General features: G+C 49.4%; 1 protein-coding gene across 2 annotated transcripts in view; it reads right to left on the reverse strand.

The window, feature by feature from the left end:
* Nucleotides 1-2,911: 2,911 nt before the first annotated feature.
* The window catches only part of HOMER2 (homer scaffold protein 2), an 88,274-nt gene continuing 71,949 nt past the window's right edge, over nt 2,912-19,236 (reverse strand). For both annotated transcript variants that reach the window (XM_082736181.1, XM_082736182.1), the window contains exons 5-9: nt 16,761-16,867; nt 13,800-13,956; nt 11,966-12,076; nt 11,283-11,363; nt 2,912-10,218 (exon numbers count right to left, since the gene is read on the reverse strand). In XM_082736181.1, coding sequence (XP_082592307.1) covers nt 10,030-10,218; nt 11,283-11,363; nt 11,966-12,076; nt 13,800-13,956; nt 16,761-16,867 — 645 coding nt within the window. In that variant the 3' untranslated portion in view covers nt 2,912-10,029. The remainder of the gene's footprint in view (nt 10,219-11,282; nt 11,364-11,965; nt 12,077-13,799; nt 13,957-16,760; nt 16,868-19,236) is intronic.

Below are 19,236 nucleotides of genomic sequence, written 5' to 3' on the forward strand. Positions count from 1 at the left end.
AGCCAGGAACACAAACATACAATACACTCGGCTGCCTTCTGCTCAGATCGCTAGACCTGCAGAAGAAACATGTCTGTTGGGTTGGGAAGAGCTTTGGTATTGGCCCCATCAAGGCAAAAGGTCACCCCCTGAAGGGCAGGTGTTCCCTAAGCATACTCAAGCATGGGGCTGTCCCAAAGCAGGAACTGGAAATGTTAACATACTCAAAAACTTTCAATCTGTTCCACCAAAAGCATATGGACCTCACCCCCCACTGCCATCCTTGCTTTGGCTCAGGAAGCGACCCCAGAGAACATCAACTTTCCCTTGGGGAGATCAAGAGCTTCCAAAATACATTCTTTTTTTTTTTAATTAAAGATTTTATTTATTTATTTGACAGACAGAGATCACAAGCAGGCAGAGAGGCAGGCAGAGAGAGAGGAAGGGAAGCAGGCTCCCTGCTGAGCAGAGAGCCTGATGCGGGGTTCGATCCCAGGACCCTGAGAGCATGACCTGAGCCAAAGGCAGAGGCTTTAACCCACTGAGCCACCCAGGCATCCCATACCTTCTTAAGATATAAAGGATTTTTGAAATCCTGAAAGATTTTTGTTGACTTAAAAACAGACACAAACATTTTACTGAACTATGTATTTCTACATAAACAACTCTATTACAATAAAATCAAGTGAAATTCACAAAGGTATACAAGTCTTCAAAGGGACATATTTTGGCCTTAAATATAAAAAGATAATTTCCAAATAACATCATACTGAAACACATTAAGCAAAAACCATTAGAAACAGAAGAGAAATAGAAATTCCACAGTAGTGGGAGATGCACACACTTTCCTTAGTCTTAATGGATCAAGTAAGTAAAAATTAACTGTCCATAATATTAAAATTAATAAGGTCAAACTAATACAGAGAGACTGAATTATGCTCCCTTCAGAGAATATATCTTCTTTTCCAGTTTCCTAGGAATATTTACTAAAATTGACAAGCTGTTAGGTCCCAAGAAGATAGCAGTAGACGCTAATGCAGAAACTGTACAGGCCATACCCTCTTTGATAGCAAAGCAGTTAAACTCGAAATGTGTAACAAATGTTAAAAACAACAACAGCAAATATCAAAATACCTGGAAATTTGAAAGCATAATTTCAAATAGCTCTCCAGTGAAAAATGAAGTCAAATCTGAAATTGCAAATTGTTTATAACTTAGAACACCCTACTTAAAAATTTGAGGGATATGGATGAAGAAGTATTCAGAAGAGAAGTCACAACCTTACAATTGCTAGGAAACGCGTCCATAATTAAATTAGACAAAGTCAAAATGGTATTCAACTAAAGAAAGTGAAAAAAAATTAAGGAAATAACAAAAACTAACAAAAAAAATCATAAAACGGTAAAAGAGTAAATTTGGATTTAAGTGCCTTGAAAAGACTGATAAAATAAACTAATTCTGGAAAAACCACTCAGAATAAAGGGAAAGCACAGACATACAATGTTACGGATGAGAAAGGATAATACTCCACACGGGAAAATCTGAAAATCTTAATGGAATCTTTATTAACAAACTTAAATGGTCCCAAACTCACAGAATAGGAAGAAAGTCTGCAGAGACCAATGAGCCTGGAAAACATTTTAAAAGGTGTCAAAGAACTATTTCCTAAAAAGGCACTAGACTTGGACAGTTTTACACAGATTATAAAAACATGAAGGAGCAAAAAATTCTCAGTATTATTTAAACTGTTTCCAGGGCACAGAAAAAAAGAGAGCAAGAGCTCCCCAAGTTCTTGTTTTGTTTTGTTTTTAAAGAAATTAACATAAACCCAACACCAGAACCTGACAAAGCAAGACAAAAAAAATCACACAACTATCCATCTTAACAACGAAAAATCTGAAGATATGAGCAAGCCAAATTCAGAATATTCTTCATACTTTAAAGCTCTTTTTATTATACAAGTAAGACATGAGACTTGTAGAAAAATCAGAAAATACAGACAAGAACACAAAATAAAAATCTACCATAAACTAACCCACCATAAATAACCACTGTTAACATTGGGTGGAGATCTGTATTAAAAGAACTATGCCTATACCAGGCTTTTCTAGAAATGCAAAGAGAGCTTAGACATTAACAAGTCTATGAAAAAGATTTCTCTTAGGTCATGATAAAAACCATTTGATCATCTTGACAGATGTGAAAAAAAGGAATTTAATAAAATTCTAACATCCATTACTCATAAAGCTTTCAGCAAACTAGAAAGACATCATTTTAATATATAAATTCAAATGTTAAGAATATCTTACACTAAGAGTCAAATTTATACTTCTAGAGAAACACTAGAAGTATTCTTGCTAAGTAAAAAAAACATTTATGAAGAACGTACAAAACCAGCACAATTATATACATGTTACTTAACGTTCTTCCAAAAGTGATCAATGTGATAAGGAAAGGAAATAAGATAATTAAAAATATGGAGGTAAAATTATCATCACCACAGAACCATTATCTACCTGAGAGAGGCAAAAGAATAACAACAAAACCATTAGAAGAAAAGAAATCTCAGTAATTGGCTGGTTACAAGATGAACCACCAACTGCCACATTAAATAAACCAGAATACACACTCATTGCTCTCTATGCAGAGCTAAGAATGAGGTAGATTGACGTGTACTGACCCAGGAAGATACCCGAGATCTATTGCCAAGTAAAAAACGCAAGTAGTGGAAGAGTTGTAGTGTAGCATATGCTCAGATGGATAAAAGAGAAAAACATTTTTAGAAAAAAAAAAATGGGGGGACTATGCACCAACTGTTGACTGTCTAAGGGCAGAGGGATTTTCATTATAGGGCAATTTGAGTCTCTATGTCTTCCCCTAATGTGTACATTTATACAGCTCTTATGCTTTAAATAAAAGTCAGTGAGTCTAATTTTCATTTTAAAAGAGTAGTGCTTTATATAAACAGTAAGCAGTTGGAAAATACAACGAACAAGAGAGCTTGTTTACAATAGGAGCAGCTTCAAAAATGACCCATGCTAGAAAAAATATACCAAGGTTACGTAATACTTTATAAAGTTACTGAAATCAAAGTTGAAATATTATAAAGACGTTACTTCTCTCTGAAGAATTATAAGAGTAAGCTATAAATTTTTACATGATCCAACGCCCAATTCTTCTAAACATTACAAAATGATCCCAAATTTCTTTTAGAAATAGTCATATACAAAAAGTACTAAAATTTTTTTGAAAACGTTTAATTCGTGGAGACATTTAGTCTAAACATGCGATGGCAAACAATGGGGTACCAGTGCCAGACGTGTCACACAGAAAGCTCAGAAGGACACTTAATGATATAGAAGGATTGGGTATACAGTAAAAAATGGAATTTCTCTATCTGTAGAGAAAGGACACATTCCCCAATTTGGAAAAAAAAAAAATTCCTGATGGATCATAGATTTAGCTTTTTTTTTTTCTTCACTTTATTTTTATTATTTATTTATTGGCCTATTTTTAAAAAAAATTCCAGTATAGTGCATACACTAACATTAGTTTCGGGCATGCGATACAGTGATCAAACAAGCCTCTCTCTCACTCGCTGCTCACCATGATGCATCTGCTCTTAATCTCCTTCCCTTGGTTCAACCATCCCCCCACCCACCATAGATTTAACTGCTTAAAAACAATGAGAGTGTAAGAATAAAATCCTGGTGACTATTTATACAGTCTCGGAATTAGGATCCGAAAGATCTTCATGAGCCTGACAGCAAAGATAGCAGGCATGAAGGAAAGGATAGGTTTGAATAAAAAGAAAGAAATGCTTAAATGTCCAAACATTTTAAAAAGCCATACGTACTTTTCTTTTTTTTTTTTTTTTAGAGATATTTATGGGGAAAGGAAGAACTTCTTGGAAATCACTAAGAAAGCTACTCATCTTATGAGAAAAGGGACCAGAGCAGATGAATAAGTGAAGTACAAAAGAATACTTTCCAACCGATAGTTTTGGGAATGAGGGTCACACTTGAATCAAACAATGCATACTGAAACTAGTGCCACCGCCCCACGGGAACACCAGTGTTAAAGGGGGAGCAGGACATTCTCACACAATGCTGGTGGGAGTATAATTTGGAATCATCTTTCAGGAAGGCAATTAGAGGCGATATATATTAAAAGTCCCAAAAATGTGTGTAGCCTTTTCTGTTAGTCCGGATAGGACATGTTAAGCTGCAGTGACAAATTAGCCCTGAAACCCCAGTGGTGTGACGCCCGAGGCTTACCGTTTACCCCACGCTCCATTTCCGTGCAGGTGCGTGGGTGGGTGGCGTGAGGGAAGAAGGAGGTTCTTCTGCAGTCCCTCAAGGACCCCGGCTGACAGACGCCCCAGGGCCGGGACATCACCCTGTGTGTAGGCAAGGGTGCACAGCCTGGAGAACGGGTCATGGGCATCTCACAGTCTTGGCCTGGGAGCTTCCCAGGTCTCTTCTGTTCAGGTCTCACTGACCAGAAGGTCACAGGACCCTGCATGACTTCAGATAAGGGGGCTCGAGTGCAGTCTCCCGTGTGCCCAGCAAGGACAGGAGGAGACACAGAGCAGCATGGGTGCTGCTCCCCACACTTCGGAACTACCGAGTTCGATTTTAGAAATGATCCTCAGTAAGTCTGACAAGTTTACAAAGATGTTAGAACAATGGATTTCATCATATCCTTGACCGTGACTAAAAAAATTGGGAACCACCCAAGTATCCGTGGGAAAACCCATATAGACATTAAAAATGATGAAATTTACCTCGAGAGACATATAGTCATGATATAATGTCACAATTGAAAAAAGTTACAAAACAGTTATGTGTAACATAATTGTATTTCATGAAAAAGAAATGAAACGAATATAGGTGCATTAAAAACAGTCTGAAAAGAGATATACTAAAATGTTAACAGTGGTTATAATCAGATGGTCTAATAGCAGGTGATTTTTTTTCTTTTCACTCATCTGTAGTTTCTTTTGAAAAATGTATATATTATTTAGGTACCAAAAATGCATTTAAGAAGGGAAAAAGAAACACGCCCTCATACTTCTGGGAGAGTCCACATGACCACCTCATACTAATCATTAAATTCTTATATTTGTTATAAGATATGCCTAATGGGCTGTTATATCACAAAACATCGCTACAATTTATTTAAAGTCAGGACTTTACATTGAAAGCAGTACAACAGGGTAAAAATAGTAACATGTTCCCCACAGCTGCCAATCATCAGACCTGTCAATCATCTGCCAAAATGTCCCACAGTCTGGCCTTCTGCCAGGTGTGCCAGGGGTCTGTGTGGCCTTGGGGACCACTTTTCACAAGGCTCTGCATCATCAAAGAGAGTAGGGCTCTGTACAATTTGACCCAAAACAAAAGACCCACAAACTCTTCTCAGAAACAGATTCCAGAACATTCAGCATCACTACCAAGATTATCAAAGACCATTCTTGGGTATATATATATTTTTATTTAAAACACTTCCTTATCGTTTCTCCCACTTTTTCCAATCACACACACACACACACACACACACACACACACACACTCCTAAGTTCACCTTACCAAAAGTCACCTTCTTGCCTGGAAGGTTTTTAAAGAGGAAAACCCCATACCCTTGAGACAGATGTACAGAAAAGACAGGTAAAGAACATACATTTCTGCACAGGATTCCCTCTCTGTGATGCCACCGCCACTGCGCCTCCAAATATATGATATTCCTTTTGAAGAAATCATGTACTCAGAATTAGGCTCCTTTTAAACCATGCTCATCATTTAAAAATACATACAGACAATGATTGCAAGCTTCTATATAAATTGTCAGCGCTTCAAAAATCCAGTGACATTTCAAGGAAATTAAAGAGTCGTGACTTTTAGAAGGACCAGTGGCACAAACAACCCACTTTCAGTGACGAGCAAAGGGCATGACGGTCTCCATCTCAAAGGGCAGACTCTTTTGAACGCCTATTCTAAAATCCCATCACAGCTGCCCCCTTTTAAGGTACACCCCGGTACAGTCCGTGGCCTGCCCGGTGGCTGGCTCTTATCCAACACTGCCTCCATTTCTAGACAAAAGCAGTCCCTTAGAATGGTCTGAGCTCTACTCTGTACTACCCCAGACTTGATGCTTCACGCCAAATGCAGTATCTACCCAAACCACCGGGTACCCCCAATCCTCAAGGCAGAGTTCACGGGCTGCCTAAGTCTGGAGCAGTCCACAGGGAGCCTGCGGATTGGAGACCACTGCCCACCTGGACAGTCTTCCTGGGGTCAAGCCAGGTCCCGCTCACCCTGCTGTAACCATGGGGCTGGCCTGCTCCTTCCCCAGAGCTGGCTCGGGTTGGGCAGGAGTGGGCAGCGGCTGGACAACCTCCCACCAGAACCCAGCTTACCACTCTGCCCTCTCAGGGCTCCCCACCTGTTCTGGACAATCCACTCTACTACCACCAAAGCAAGCCAAAAACAAAGAACTTGCAATGTTTGTGTTCTTCAGATCTGGCCTCTCAGAGCTTGGACATTGTTTTAACCAACATGCTCTCAGAAAGATCTCTGCAGAGCCAGAGACATTCAAACATGGAACTTACGGTCTGTAATGACTATAAATATAATTCTGGTTCGCTCGTTTGTAAATCATCACTTGCTGTGGACATATATTAAAATAACTTAACTGCCATGTGCCCTCATCAGGGTCCCAGAGAACTTCTGTCTTGGCACGCAAAGGTCACAGAAGGAGAGCAGTGGCATGGCGCCCAGAAAGACACCGGACCTCGGTCCGGAAGAGCTGGATACGCAGAGCCTATGAAGGCTGCTGGGTGACGGGCATGTCGCTGTCTGTCTCTGTTCCCCATCTGCAAAATGGGGAATGACAATGCCCAATGCTCTCACCCACCTGAGGTCTAACGTGACAGCACGCAGGACAGCACGGGACAGAAGGGCCACCCAAGCTCCAGGTCTCTATGGATGCTGGCTCACTCTACCTTCAAGGTGTGACCACACTGTCCCAACCTGTCATTTGGGGGTTGCAGTCCCTGGACACTAGTAAGACCCCCCCCTACCCCCTGCCCCGTCCTTCTCGATTTTGATGCACCCAATTGGGTCTTTACTTAGAAGAAAAATTATTATTCTTAAAGATGTATTTATTTGAGAGAGAGAGAGAGCATAAGCAGGGGGAGGGGCAGAGGCAGAGAGAGAAGCAGACCCTCTGCTGAGTGGGGAGCCCCACAAGGGGCTCAATCCCAGGACCCTGAGATCATGACCTGAGCCAAAATCAAGTTGGCCGCCTAACTGACTGAGTCACCTGGGCGCCCCAGGAGGAAAATTATTTTTAAGGCCCATTATGATGAAGGGGTTCCACGGTTCACCTCGCCTCCTTCAGGCCCCAGGTTTCACAGATGCAGGAAAAGAGCTCATCCCCGCTCAGGCGACCAGCCCTGGACACGTCAACCTCAGGAGACGTGACCTGGCAAGGAAGCGGGGTCCTGGATCGCCACGGCCGAGCAGTACGGCCTGGCCGGCGGGTGCACGAGTGTGAGGCGGGTGTGAGACCCGTGTTTGGCCTCGGTGAGGACGACCGAAGGACATCTGTGTAGTCAGATGTTCCCGTAAGCGAGGGCATGGAACTGGCTCTGGCAGAAGGTAGGATACACGCAGCACCCATGGGACCCACCCTCGTGGTGCCAGGGCCTGTCTCTCCACAGACCCTCCGTGTTGCCCCCAGGGCCATCTTTTCTTAAATAAAGTCAGCGAAGAAGCACTAAGATCTTTAGAGAAAAGCAGAAGGGAGTGAACGGCCAGCGCTCTCCTATAGCTGGGGTGCCTTCCCCGCTGAACCTGACGCCACCCGCAGGGGAGCCCCTCCTGCTCTTGGCTCCTGGGCTGCAACATAAGAGGCCACAGTGCAGATCCTACCACCTGGAAGGCGCTGACCACACTGCCCAGGGACCACGGGTCCTGACCACGGAGGGTCGCAGCAGCCCACTGTCATGGTGCTGCCCCCACAGAGCTTCCCACTGTCACTGCTGCAGGACACACAGAGAGCTCTGGCAACTCTATCTTCCTGTGACTGTGCCCCCACCCCACCCCCAGCAGGCTCCAGTCAGCCAAGACTGTTCCTTCCAGATCTGTAAGTCACTGAGTAGACGGGGGTGGCGGGCACTGACGCCCCGAGCTGAGGTTTTGGGATCCCAGCGTGGACTGCTCCCAGGCAACTAGCTCCAGGTCCCGTCTGCTGATAGGTGGGCTGACCTGTCCTGAGAAGAAACCCCTGGAGTCGGCGCTGGGCCAAGGGGCCAAATCATGGCCAGCCCAGCTCTCTGGGCTCCTGACCAGCAGGGAGCTGCTTGCTACTCCCCTGAGAGCCATCTGGGACTCCGGGGAAAACGCAGGCCAGCAGCAGCGTGTGTCAGGTCACCAAGAGCACAAGATCCGGAGACCACCAGAGACCATAATTTCCACTTTGTCTGCCATGAGTCCAGTGTGTCCAAGCGGAGCTGCTCCCCAGCCTGCAGGTGCGCCCCCCATCCCCACTCCAAGGTGCCCGGGTGCCCAGCCGGCTGGCCTTCCCTCCCTCACCTGGACAGGAGCTCTCTGCTCAGAGACATGGTCTCAACAGCAGGGTTCATCCCAGGGCCTGGCTCACATGTGCATGTGCCCACCTGCCTCCTCAGGCTGTTTCATTGTTCATCCAGATCCACTAGGGGGAAATTCTAGAAACTCTTTCTAGAAGGAGATGTTCTCTTGGTGGTTCCCAAAGCAGGCAAGGGGGTAAGGAGACACCAAAGACTCCATCACACAGAAAGGCATTTAGAAATGCCCATGGCCAGGGACTCAAACCATCTTGCCACATGCAGGGAGCCCAGATGCCCCTGGCCCTGCTGAGAAACTCAGTAAGAGAGGAGGGCTTTATGGCTCTGGTCCTTTCCTCAGCAGGAACAGAGAGAGGGCAGGGGCAGAAGCTCCTGTCGCTAAGGCCAAGGCTCAGACAGTTTGAGCAGACTCTCTCTTGAGAACTCCTGTGATTTATTTCTTAGTTGTCCAGTCCCAACATGGGGTCGAGCCTACATCCCCACCCTAGAAAAACAGGGTGGTCCCAGTTCAAAGGCACGGGGGGGGGGGGGGGGGGCGCGCAGGGGCAGAGCAGCTTGGATGGGCTAGTGAGCGGCCTTGGACCAGCTCCTGCTGCCTCCTCTGCCACCCACCCTGCCCGGGGGCACCCAGAGGCAATCCAGAAGCTGGACTGCACACCATCAGTCGAACTCCTGTCCAGCGCTGCAAGAGGATGGATTGTCCAACAGGGTCCGATGGACTCCGCTGGGGGGGTTGATTAAAACACTAAGTGCTGTTTAAATGTTTAGTCGAACAAATATTTATTAAGCACCTACTCTATGCCAGGCACCGTCACCGCGAGTGGCTCCCACCGCACAGCGATCTGCTCCGAAATTAAAACCCGGGAAAGGACCGTTGTGGCAACCCTACACACAGGAGGTGGGAGGGAGGGGGCGGAGGGGAGGCAGGTGGTCCCCTGCGCCCCCGACACCTGTTCTTTCTCGACCAGCGTCTACTAAGTGGCTGCTAGAAAGCATCTGGGTTCTGACCCGGAGGACAGCTGCTCCCCGTGCCCCCCGCCCCCCCACGGGCACCCGGACACTCCACGCTCCTCCGAAGGTGTAAAGGGTGTGCGTATTTGGATTAGAAAACACCTTGCTCAGGTGGTGCGGTTGCAACAGCCCTTGAGAAAGATACAACCGTCCCCGCCCTGACCGCGTGACCGCGGACGGGGGACCCGGCGCGGGGTTCCTGAGTCAGCGGCTTCCCGGGGTCCGCAGCCTGGCCGGGCCGGAGAGGCGAGAGCGACGGCACCACCCACCACCAGAGCGGCAAACGCGCCCCCTCCCCCGCCGACACACGCCCTGCGGGGACAGAGGCACCGCCCACGGGAGGACGCCCCGCCCCCAGCCCCGCCCCACGCGGACAGAAGCACCGCCCACGGGAGGACGCCCCGCCCACCCCGCCCCCCGCCCTGCCCCTAGTTGTCGGACCCCAGCTTGGAGAGGCCGCGGCGGAAGTCGTGCAGGTCGTCGATCTTGCCGTCCAGCACCTCCAGGAAGCTCTTGAGCTCGACCTTGAGGTGGCGCTGGCGGTACTTACTCTCCTCGATGTCCGTCTTGAGGGACCGCACCTTGTCCTCTAGGTTCTGATTGTCTCTCTCTGCCGCCTGCAGCGAGACCAACGTGAGAAGGGCCTGGAGCAGAGCTAAGGGGGCGCGTCCACCGAGACCCTGCCCCAGCCCAGCTGTCCCCTCTCGCCCCCTCTCCTGGGCCTGTGACTGGGAACATCAGTGCAGAATGTGGGGCGTCCCGGTGCGCCCCGCTCTCCTGCCTCTTCCCCGGCCGAGGTGCTGACAGGCGGAGCGCAGGACCCACTCTGGCCTGGTAAAGGACGGCCCTACACGGTGCGGAGCTCGGGTCCTGCCGGGAGGAACCGGCTGCAAGTGGGCCCTTTCACAGAGGCCCAGCAGAGGAAATGTGCAGGCCCTCCTCCCAGAAGGGTCCGCAGAGGCCACACGTGAGCTCAGCTATGGGAGAGAGAAAGGGGACAAACCACGCAGTGACTTGTTTCCTCCGTTCTACGGAGAGGCCAAGGCCTCCCTGTCCTCAGTGAGGCAGGATGGGCCGTGCCAGACTCAGGGCCGGCAGTCCCCGCTCTGGGATCAGGCGGTGTGACTGGGGAGCCAGTTGGGCTCCTCCTAAGGGCAGGGTGGCTTTGAGTCCCTAATAGAGGCATAGGCCAGCGCCCCACACACCCAGTGAGGGGCTGACTTTCTGGGTTTACAGGAACCAGCGGCTGATACTGGGGTCGTACACCTGAATAACGTGCTCCTGAAGTAGGGGGAGGTGAAAGAGGACGTGATCAGGAATCTGAGGCCAGTGAGGGGCACCGCTCAAGGTCATGTTCAAGGTCACTGGCTGGAGAGTAGAGAGGTGGCCCTGCTCTGGGGCTTACACTCTCTGCCCTGCCCTCACCCCGCTCCTCACAGCCCTAAGGCTCCATGGAGACTTCTGGGGGTGGGAATCGGTCCCTGCACTACAGCTCTGCACAGGCCACTTTGACAGAAGCACAAAAAGCACAAGCCAGTCGTGCGGAGACTGTGGGCTTCTCCTGACTAGGAAGTCACTCCTCTTTACCAGGGGAGCTGTGAGAGGGGAGGCCCCAGAGAAACGAGTAACACCACGGATGCCTTCTGGTCTGGGCCAAGGTGAAGGGAGGCGCCCCTCCTACCTCTAACTTCTCAGAGACGTATTCACACTCTGACATGAGCTGAGGTATGATTTCACTTTGTTTGCGGAGGTCTTTCAATTCCTACAGGGGACGAAATGAAAATGAAAAAGGATGTGAAAGCAAGTCAGATAGAACGTCTCCTTGAAAACCTTAAAAAAGCACGATCTGTGTGTATGTTAGCGGAAGCAGCTCTTGGAGTCTACACCGGCCTGGATACTAACAGAGGTGCTGGAGTCAGTACTCAGCACGCGGGTAACCTCGAAGGCTGAGTGTGTCCCGTGTGTTCTCACGCGCACGGGAGGCTCGTGCCCCACCACAAAGACATGGGGATTCTTAGCATCCCCATCTTCTAGGCAAACGGAGGCGTAAGATTGGTGCCTGGTCCACAGTGTCCAGCGTCCGTGCGCTCAGCGGTCCCGGGCACTCCTCCCCCAGAAAACAAACGCCCGCACTGCAGGGGCTCTCGCTGGATGGACGGCACAAAGCCACTTCCGAGGACAGATCACCCACAGAGGTTTCCGGCTGTTTCATGAATGTCCGGCTCCCCCTTGCGTCCCAGCCTCGGTGCAGCTCTTGGCTGGCCCCCGTGCTGCCCCCCTCCCACCCAGGGCTGGTCACACCCCCCTACCCCGAGACACCTGCCGGGTCCCGGGAGCACAGGGCCGGCGGGCGCCTCCACTCACCGTCTCCTTCTCCCGCAGCTCGGACTCCAGCTCCTCGATTCTCCTCTTGAGCTGCGTGTTCCTCTCCTTCTCCCGGTTTATCTCGCTGCACTGCTCCTCCAGCTCGTCTATCTGTAACGCACCCACGGGCTGAGGCCGGGAGGCTCCCCTACTCCGGCCGCTGAGCTGTTCACCACGACTGAAGTTCACCACGGCTGTTTACGCTCTCACAACGAACTGTGAACTAACCCACTTATGCATTGTTCCCTGTGGCTACAAGCAGACCCCGTGTGGCTCCCCCGCGAGGCTACCCGCCCTTCCCTGCGTGCTCAAGATGCCCTGTCTAACGCCAGCAGAGCCACGGCAGTCACAAAACCTGGCCACGGGATGCTCCTGGCTTCTGTTTCCCTCTCACCGCCACAGGGGGGAACGGCAGTTTGCTTTAAAGGACTTGTCTCGAGTAGGGACCAGGTGTCCCATGAATCTATCTGCTTCTCCCCATAATGACTTTTTACATCACTTGATCATGTCCTGAATTATTCTATTTCATCTGAAAGGTTTAAGACTGCAGGGAAGAGAACTGATCAACGCTGTGGGTCACTGGCCGCCCAATGAGACGCAATGACATTTCAAACATTTTAAACCCGGGTGACCTTTCCTTACTGACGCACGCAGGAGGGCCTGGCCTGTGGCGAGGCTCCTCCGGGAGAGCTGAGAGGTACAGGCTGGACGGGTGAATCCCCAGAGTGCCTTCTCCTCCCCTTCCCAGGCCTGACCCCTTGGAAGGGGTTCAAAGGCCTCACAGCCTTGGCCTTGCGTTCCGACGCTGAGCGCTTCCCAGTGGCCAGAGAGAATGTGCAGAGTACAAGGCAGAAGGGAACCAGCAATAACACAAAAGCCCCCCACTGGTGGGGTCCCACAAGCAGGCAGGAGTCCTCAAGGCCAAGGGCACTGGGTGGTCACAATGACGACACTTTCAGAGGCAGCTGCACGCCAGCCCCCGGGATCTGAACCCCCAGCTCCAGGAGCCACTGGGGACTCCACCACCTTCTACCTGGTGTCCTGGAAATCAAGTTCCCAGTGCTTCCCAATCAGGCAGCAAACTCTAAGGAGTGTACTTCCTCTCTTCCCCCATCACACTCATGCAAAGGGACAGAGCCAGCTCCCTGCTTGGAAAGAAGACCGGGCATTCGACCCCGCTGGCAGCCAGATCGGCCTGGCCCCGGCAGGGAACGCACGGAGTCAGCACTTGGCCTGGTGCCCTCACGGTCAGCACTTGCAGCATGGAAGTGAAACAATGACACGAGGCAGTTTTATGTGCCATCTGCAGCGAAGATGGGCGAGCAGGGGAGTGGCCTCTGGTGGCTCCATTCAGGCTCCACTCAGGGCAGCTTACAGATGGGGGGGCCAGGGAGAGCGAAGACCTGCCTTGGGGTGATGTGACCCCCTAACACTTACACGGAAGCTGCTGCCCACGGCCTGCCAGACCAACGTGCTGAGCGTCAAAGCATGGACACACAGCGACCCCAGGGTCTCCATGGGGGATTTTCTGGCAGCGGTGGCATGGCAGTCGGGCGGCGGAGGGAACGCTCCTCGTGGTTCCCTGAATCTCTTGTCCTCGCTCACCCTCTGGCTCTCTGTCCTCTACCCAAAATGAATGCACCACGGAACGTGCCACAGGAGGGCCACCCCTGACCGGCGTCGGAGGGTTGAGGCCAGATGAAACCTGCTCACTCCCTCGTGTTCCTGCTCGGGAAAGTGGGGAGGTGGGGGGAGGGTCCCGCCGCAGGGAGCGGCAAGGGAGGTGGTGGGACAAGCGAGGTGGACGGGGACCCCCCGGTGCCCAGGCACGCACCTTGTTCCGGAGCCGGTCGTTCTCGTCGCGGCAGACGGAGAACTGCCTCTTCCACTGCTCCAGGCTGGCGGCCGACTCCTGCAGCGCCGTGGTCAGCCGCGCGTTGCTCTCCCGCAGGGTCTGCAGCTCCATCTCCCATTTCTTCACGTTGGCGGCACTGCGGGCGGGCCAGGCGGTGACCCGGACGCCGGGGGCCACCCACCCCGCCTGACCCCACACCATACCCTGGCCCCCCCGCTGGCCACGGGGGATCAGGTGCCACGAAGGGCTGGAGCCTCTCTAGTGCCAACAGGTCACCTTGCCAGGCTGCTTTCTTAAAGAATCGCTTCAGGAAAGCACAAAACTCTTGGGGAAGGAGCAGCCGAAGCTTGGAAGGAAGCCCTCGCTCCCTGCAGAGCCCCTGCCCCAGACGCTGCTGTCCTGTCTCTTCCTGAAGCGAGTCCCAGGGTCGCAGGCTCTGAAACAGGCCCTCGAAGGTCTCAGGAATCCCTGACACCCAGGACCCTGGGCGTGACGGGCAGCCCAGCAACACGTGACAACCTGTGCCTCCTCCCAGCCCGTAGGGAATCCAAGCTGACGTCCAGAGGGCAGAGGGGACAGGGACTGTGTGTCCCCCTGGCCGACCTCATGTCACCTCAGGGGTGGGGGAGGTCCACAGGTTTGTGGGACGCCTCCATGCGACCAAAGCAATCTCGCCTTTGTCTTCCATCCTACATGCTTCACAGAGGAGTAGTTTCAAGAAACAAACCACAATCGGGCTCCCCTCAGGGTCTGGTTCATGGTCCTTCTGCCTTCTGGCTTTGCAGCCCACACGTGCGCGGAGCTGCAGGTGCCCCGAGGCCAGAGCTGCATAGGACACGCAGGACACGTGGGCACGCAGGACACACAAGACACATAGGACACGTGGGCATGCAGGACACACAGACACGCAGGACACGTGGGCACACAACATGCAGGACACATAAGACACACGGACAAGCAGGACCCGTAGGACCCATAAGACATGCAGGGCACACAGGACACGCAGGACACGTGGACACACGGACACACAGGACATGTAAGACGTAAGACACAAGGACATGGAGGACCCGCAAGACACACAGGACATGCAGGACACGTGGGCACACGGACACACAGGACATGTGGGCACACAGGACATGCAGGACACGTGGGCATGTAGGACATGCAAGACACAGGACACATGGACACACGGACATGTGGGCACACAGGACACACGGACACAGAACATGTGGGCACGCAGGATACGCAAGACATGCAGGATCCACAGGACACAAAAGACACAAGGACATGCAGGACCTGCAAGACACGCAGGGCATTCAGGACACGGAGGCACACAGGACACGTGGACACACAGACATGTGGGTACACAGCGCACACAGGACACGTGGGCACGCAGGACACACAAGACACACAGGACACACAGGACCCGCAGGATACACAGGACATGTGGACACACAGACACGTGGGCACGCAGGACCCGCAGGACACACCCCACTCAAAGTGTCCGGCTTCTAATCAATCTGGCCTGGCTGATGTCACTTCTGTCTCTAAAGGCCTTTTTTTTGTGTGTGTGTGTGGGGGGTAAGTAAATAGGAATGTTTCTCCGTAACCTGTGTTCTCCTCCATCCCACAGCCTCAAGGACGGGGGGACGTGACTAGAAATACAAGCTTTCAGTTTCAAACACCACAGGCAAAAAATAGCAAGATGGAATCTGGTTAATCTCAGAACACATGATGGAGAATTTAAGCTGCTTTAGGGAAATGGCTTCACACCCATTCCTAGAATGCCCTTGCTCATTAAGTTGGGATTTAAAAAAAACCTTTATTTTTAGGGGTGGAACGTTTTCATCCAACAGCATCTTGTGTCTTAAACAACAAAAGAGTGAAAAGCAGGCAGGACGGTGGGAAAATCGCCTTAACATGACCTTAAGCAAGGATGCATTTTACCACCGAGACTCAGTTTCCTCAGTTTACTCCTGTAAAATGGAGTTAATGTGATCTAGCTTTTTAATGGGGCAAGTCTGGGGAGAGCAGCTTCTCAGCCACAGAAAGGCTGGGGGGAGCTGGCCAAGCCCCCGTCTGGGATGAGGACAGCGTGATTCCCAAGGACAGCCGCTCTGAGCGGGCTCACAGGGCCAGCCCAGCCATCGGGAAATGGGCCACGCTCTCAAGACAGGAACATGTAAGCACAGCCTGTGTAGTCATTAAAAATTAAAATCATGTTGATCTTATTATGGGGATTATGTTAAATTTATGCATCCATTTATAGGAAATGGATTCTTTCAAAAATATGAAGACATTTCTACCACCTCCCAATAGAATATATCTTTCTATTTGTTAAATTATTCATTTATGGCCCTCAAAATCATTTTAAAACTTTCTTCACAGAGATTCTGTGCCATTAAGTTTTCTGTATTTATGTTTCTAGTTCATGTAATTGATGGTTTTAGTTCGTATCACAAAGGAATTTCTCATCTTCAAATACATATTTTATGTGACGCTTGTTTGTATCTAGAAAAGCTATTGATTTTTGTGAGAGGCTGTATTCTTAACAGTTTTTTATAGATTTTTCTTGGATGTTTGAGATTCAGTCTTACTCTGTACAAATCAATGATATATTTGTTTCCTCAAAAAACCAGAACAAAACAGAAGCACAGGGACCAGTCTCTCTCACACTTGTATACACACACACACACACACACACACACACCTCTTTCGCACAATCGGAAATCTCGCACACACACCGGCGGGCACATATGCTCCTGGTCTGGGCGGTCAGACAGAGAACAGCCATGAAGCCAGCTGGCCTTGCTTTGGCCCGGAGACAAGACCAGACACTCTGAGCAGGACCTGGTCTCCTCATGAAACCCCACCTGGCGCGAAAGGCCGCGGGAGGCAGTGACCTCGGGAAAAGGCCCTGTGGATTGCAAACAGCCGTACCTCTGTGTCAAGGCGATCTTCAGCTTGTCGTTCTCAGACTTAAGCTGTGCGTCAGCAGGACCCACGTGAGAGGCCTTTTCATCGTCTGTCCCGTTGACGCTGGACACCTGAGTAGAAGACGGGGTTTCACACCCAGGTTCTGGGCCAAAGGGAGTCACCTTCACACCGGATTTGCTCATAGTAGCAGCAGGTCAGGCATAATGAGAAAGTATGTTCATGAGCAGGGGACAACCAACTTGTCAGACCAGAACGCGACCAAGACTAGCACGAGAGGCTAGCAATCATTACATTCTACCGAGGAAACTTAATTTTAAAAATGGGGGGCGGCACTTGGGTGGCTCAGTCAGTTAAGTGTCTGCCTTCGGCTCAGGTCATGATCCCGGGGTCCTGGGATCGAGCCCCGCATCAGGCTCTCTGCTCAGCCAGGAGCCTGCTTCTCCCTGTGCAGCTCCCTGCACTCCTGTTCTCTCTCTCTGTATCTCTCTGTCTCAAATAAATAAATAAAATCCTTTAAAAAAAAGTTGTTTAAAAAAACAAAAAAGACCCAAGGAAAAGGCCCGGAGGAGTCCAGGGAAAGCTGAGAAAGCGTGTGAACCTTCCTGACCAGAGCACACGTCGGTCGTGGTACCCCACTCCACAGAGCCACCAGACAAGCCTGCATACCCGGTCTCCCTTATTCAACACCAAAGCCACGGACGAGAGGGGAGTGGGGCTTACAACAGGGGACAAGAAACAGTGAGTGAGGAAAAGAGAAAAAGTATCAGAAATGGAGACAACCTATAGCCCCTGGGGCCAGAGAGAGAGCAAGACACGCGAAACCAGCAGGGACGAGCCGTGGACGTGTGTGTGGCCTCCACGGCTCGTTAGCCTTATTATAAATATTCTGAAATCTTTTCTGTAATAAGTCATGCCACAGGGCGGTGAAATCTCATTTGCTCTTGGAGAAGATCTTCGATCTTGGCCTCCACTGAGCATAAAGGCAAAGGAAAGAACCACGGAGGGAACAATGCCTACATTTGACTCCCGCTGAATTTCTGCACTGGAAAAAAAAAAAAATGCCGTAAACAAAATTAAAAATGCACAAAAACCTGGGGAAAATATCGGCTGCTGAACATTTGCATATATGAAAAACAAGATGTTAATACCTTTCTTATCTGAAAAACTTCAAGAGGCCGTGTCTTTTTAGAGCCACATGCTGACACAGCTATGGGGGAAATGATAAGATGTTTAAGATTTGCTTAAAATTCGGGGGGGGGGCACCAAGCAAACAATTGATCATAAATTCCTAATTGTTTAAAGCTGATCTGTATGTCGCATGGAGGTTCATTATACAATTCTGCCTAGCTTTGAGTATGTTCAAAAATAACCATGTTAAAAAATAAAATTCTTAGAAAGCAACACAAAAAGGGGGCACCTGGGTGGCTCAGTCGGTTAAGCATCTGCCTTTGGCTCAGGTCATGATCCCAGGGTCCTGGGATCAAGCCTCCCTTCTCAGAGGGGAGTCTGATTCTCACTTTCTCTCTGCCTGCCTCTTCCCCACTCCTAACCCCTCTTGTGTTCATGCTCTCTCGCTCTCTCTCAAATAAATAAAATCTCAAAAAAAAAAAGTCAACACAAAAAGATGAATACTTCGATTCTTTTTTAAAAGGAAAAATATACATAATTGACATTTACAGAAGAAGAAATGGATAGAATCAATCGACACAAAAAATATTTAATCTCACTGGTAAAGAAACGTGAAGTGAAAAAAGCCAACAGAATACATTTTCCTGCTGTCAAGTCAACAAAGCTTTGTTGGTGAGAGTGTGGGAGGAAAAAATTGTTCCCAGTCTCTGCTGGTGGGAGTCAGAACCATACGTTTCTATAGGCTAAGTCTGCAGTGTTTGTCAAAAGCTTTTAAAATGTCCCTATCTTTTAACCTAATCCTTTCAAGAATTTTATCCTGTAGAAATTACCAAATGCAGAGATGTACAAAGACGTTGATCACAGGGTCATTTATATTCCTGAAAATTAGAAATCACATCGATGTCCCAAAGTGTGGGTTAATGGAATATGTTGCTATACAGACAAATGCTAGGCTAGCCATTAAGGTAGTTTTGAAAAGGGATATTTGAAAACACAGGGGAATGATCATGAAATATAAAGTAAAAAAGTTGGGGCACCTGGGGGGCTCCGTTGGTTAAGCGTCTGCTTTCGGCTCAGGTCATGATCTCAGGGTCCTGGGATCGAGCCCCGCATCGGGCTCCCTGCTCAGCGGGAAGCCTGCTCCTCCCTCTCCCACTCCCCCTGCTTGTGTTCCCTCTCTCGCTATCTCCCTCTGTCAAATAAATACATAAAATCTAAAAAAAAATAATAAAAAGGTTAAAAAATATAAAAATATATTATAAAATTTATATATATATATATATATATATATATATATATATATATATAAAATATAAAAATATCAGGAACACACCTAAACATGAACAGTGTC

This window comes from Mustela nivalis (genome assembly GCF_964662115.1).
Source record: "Mustela nivalis genome assembly, chromosome: 6".
In the NCBI taxonomy this organism is placed as follows: domain Eukaryota; kingdom Metazoa; phylum Chordata; class Mammalia; order Carnivora; family Mustelidae; genus Mustela; species Mustela nivalis.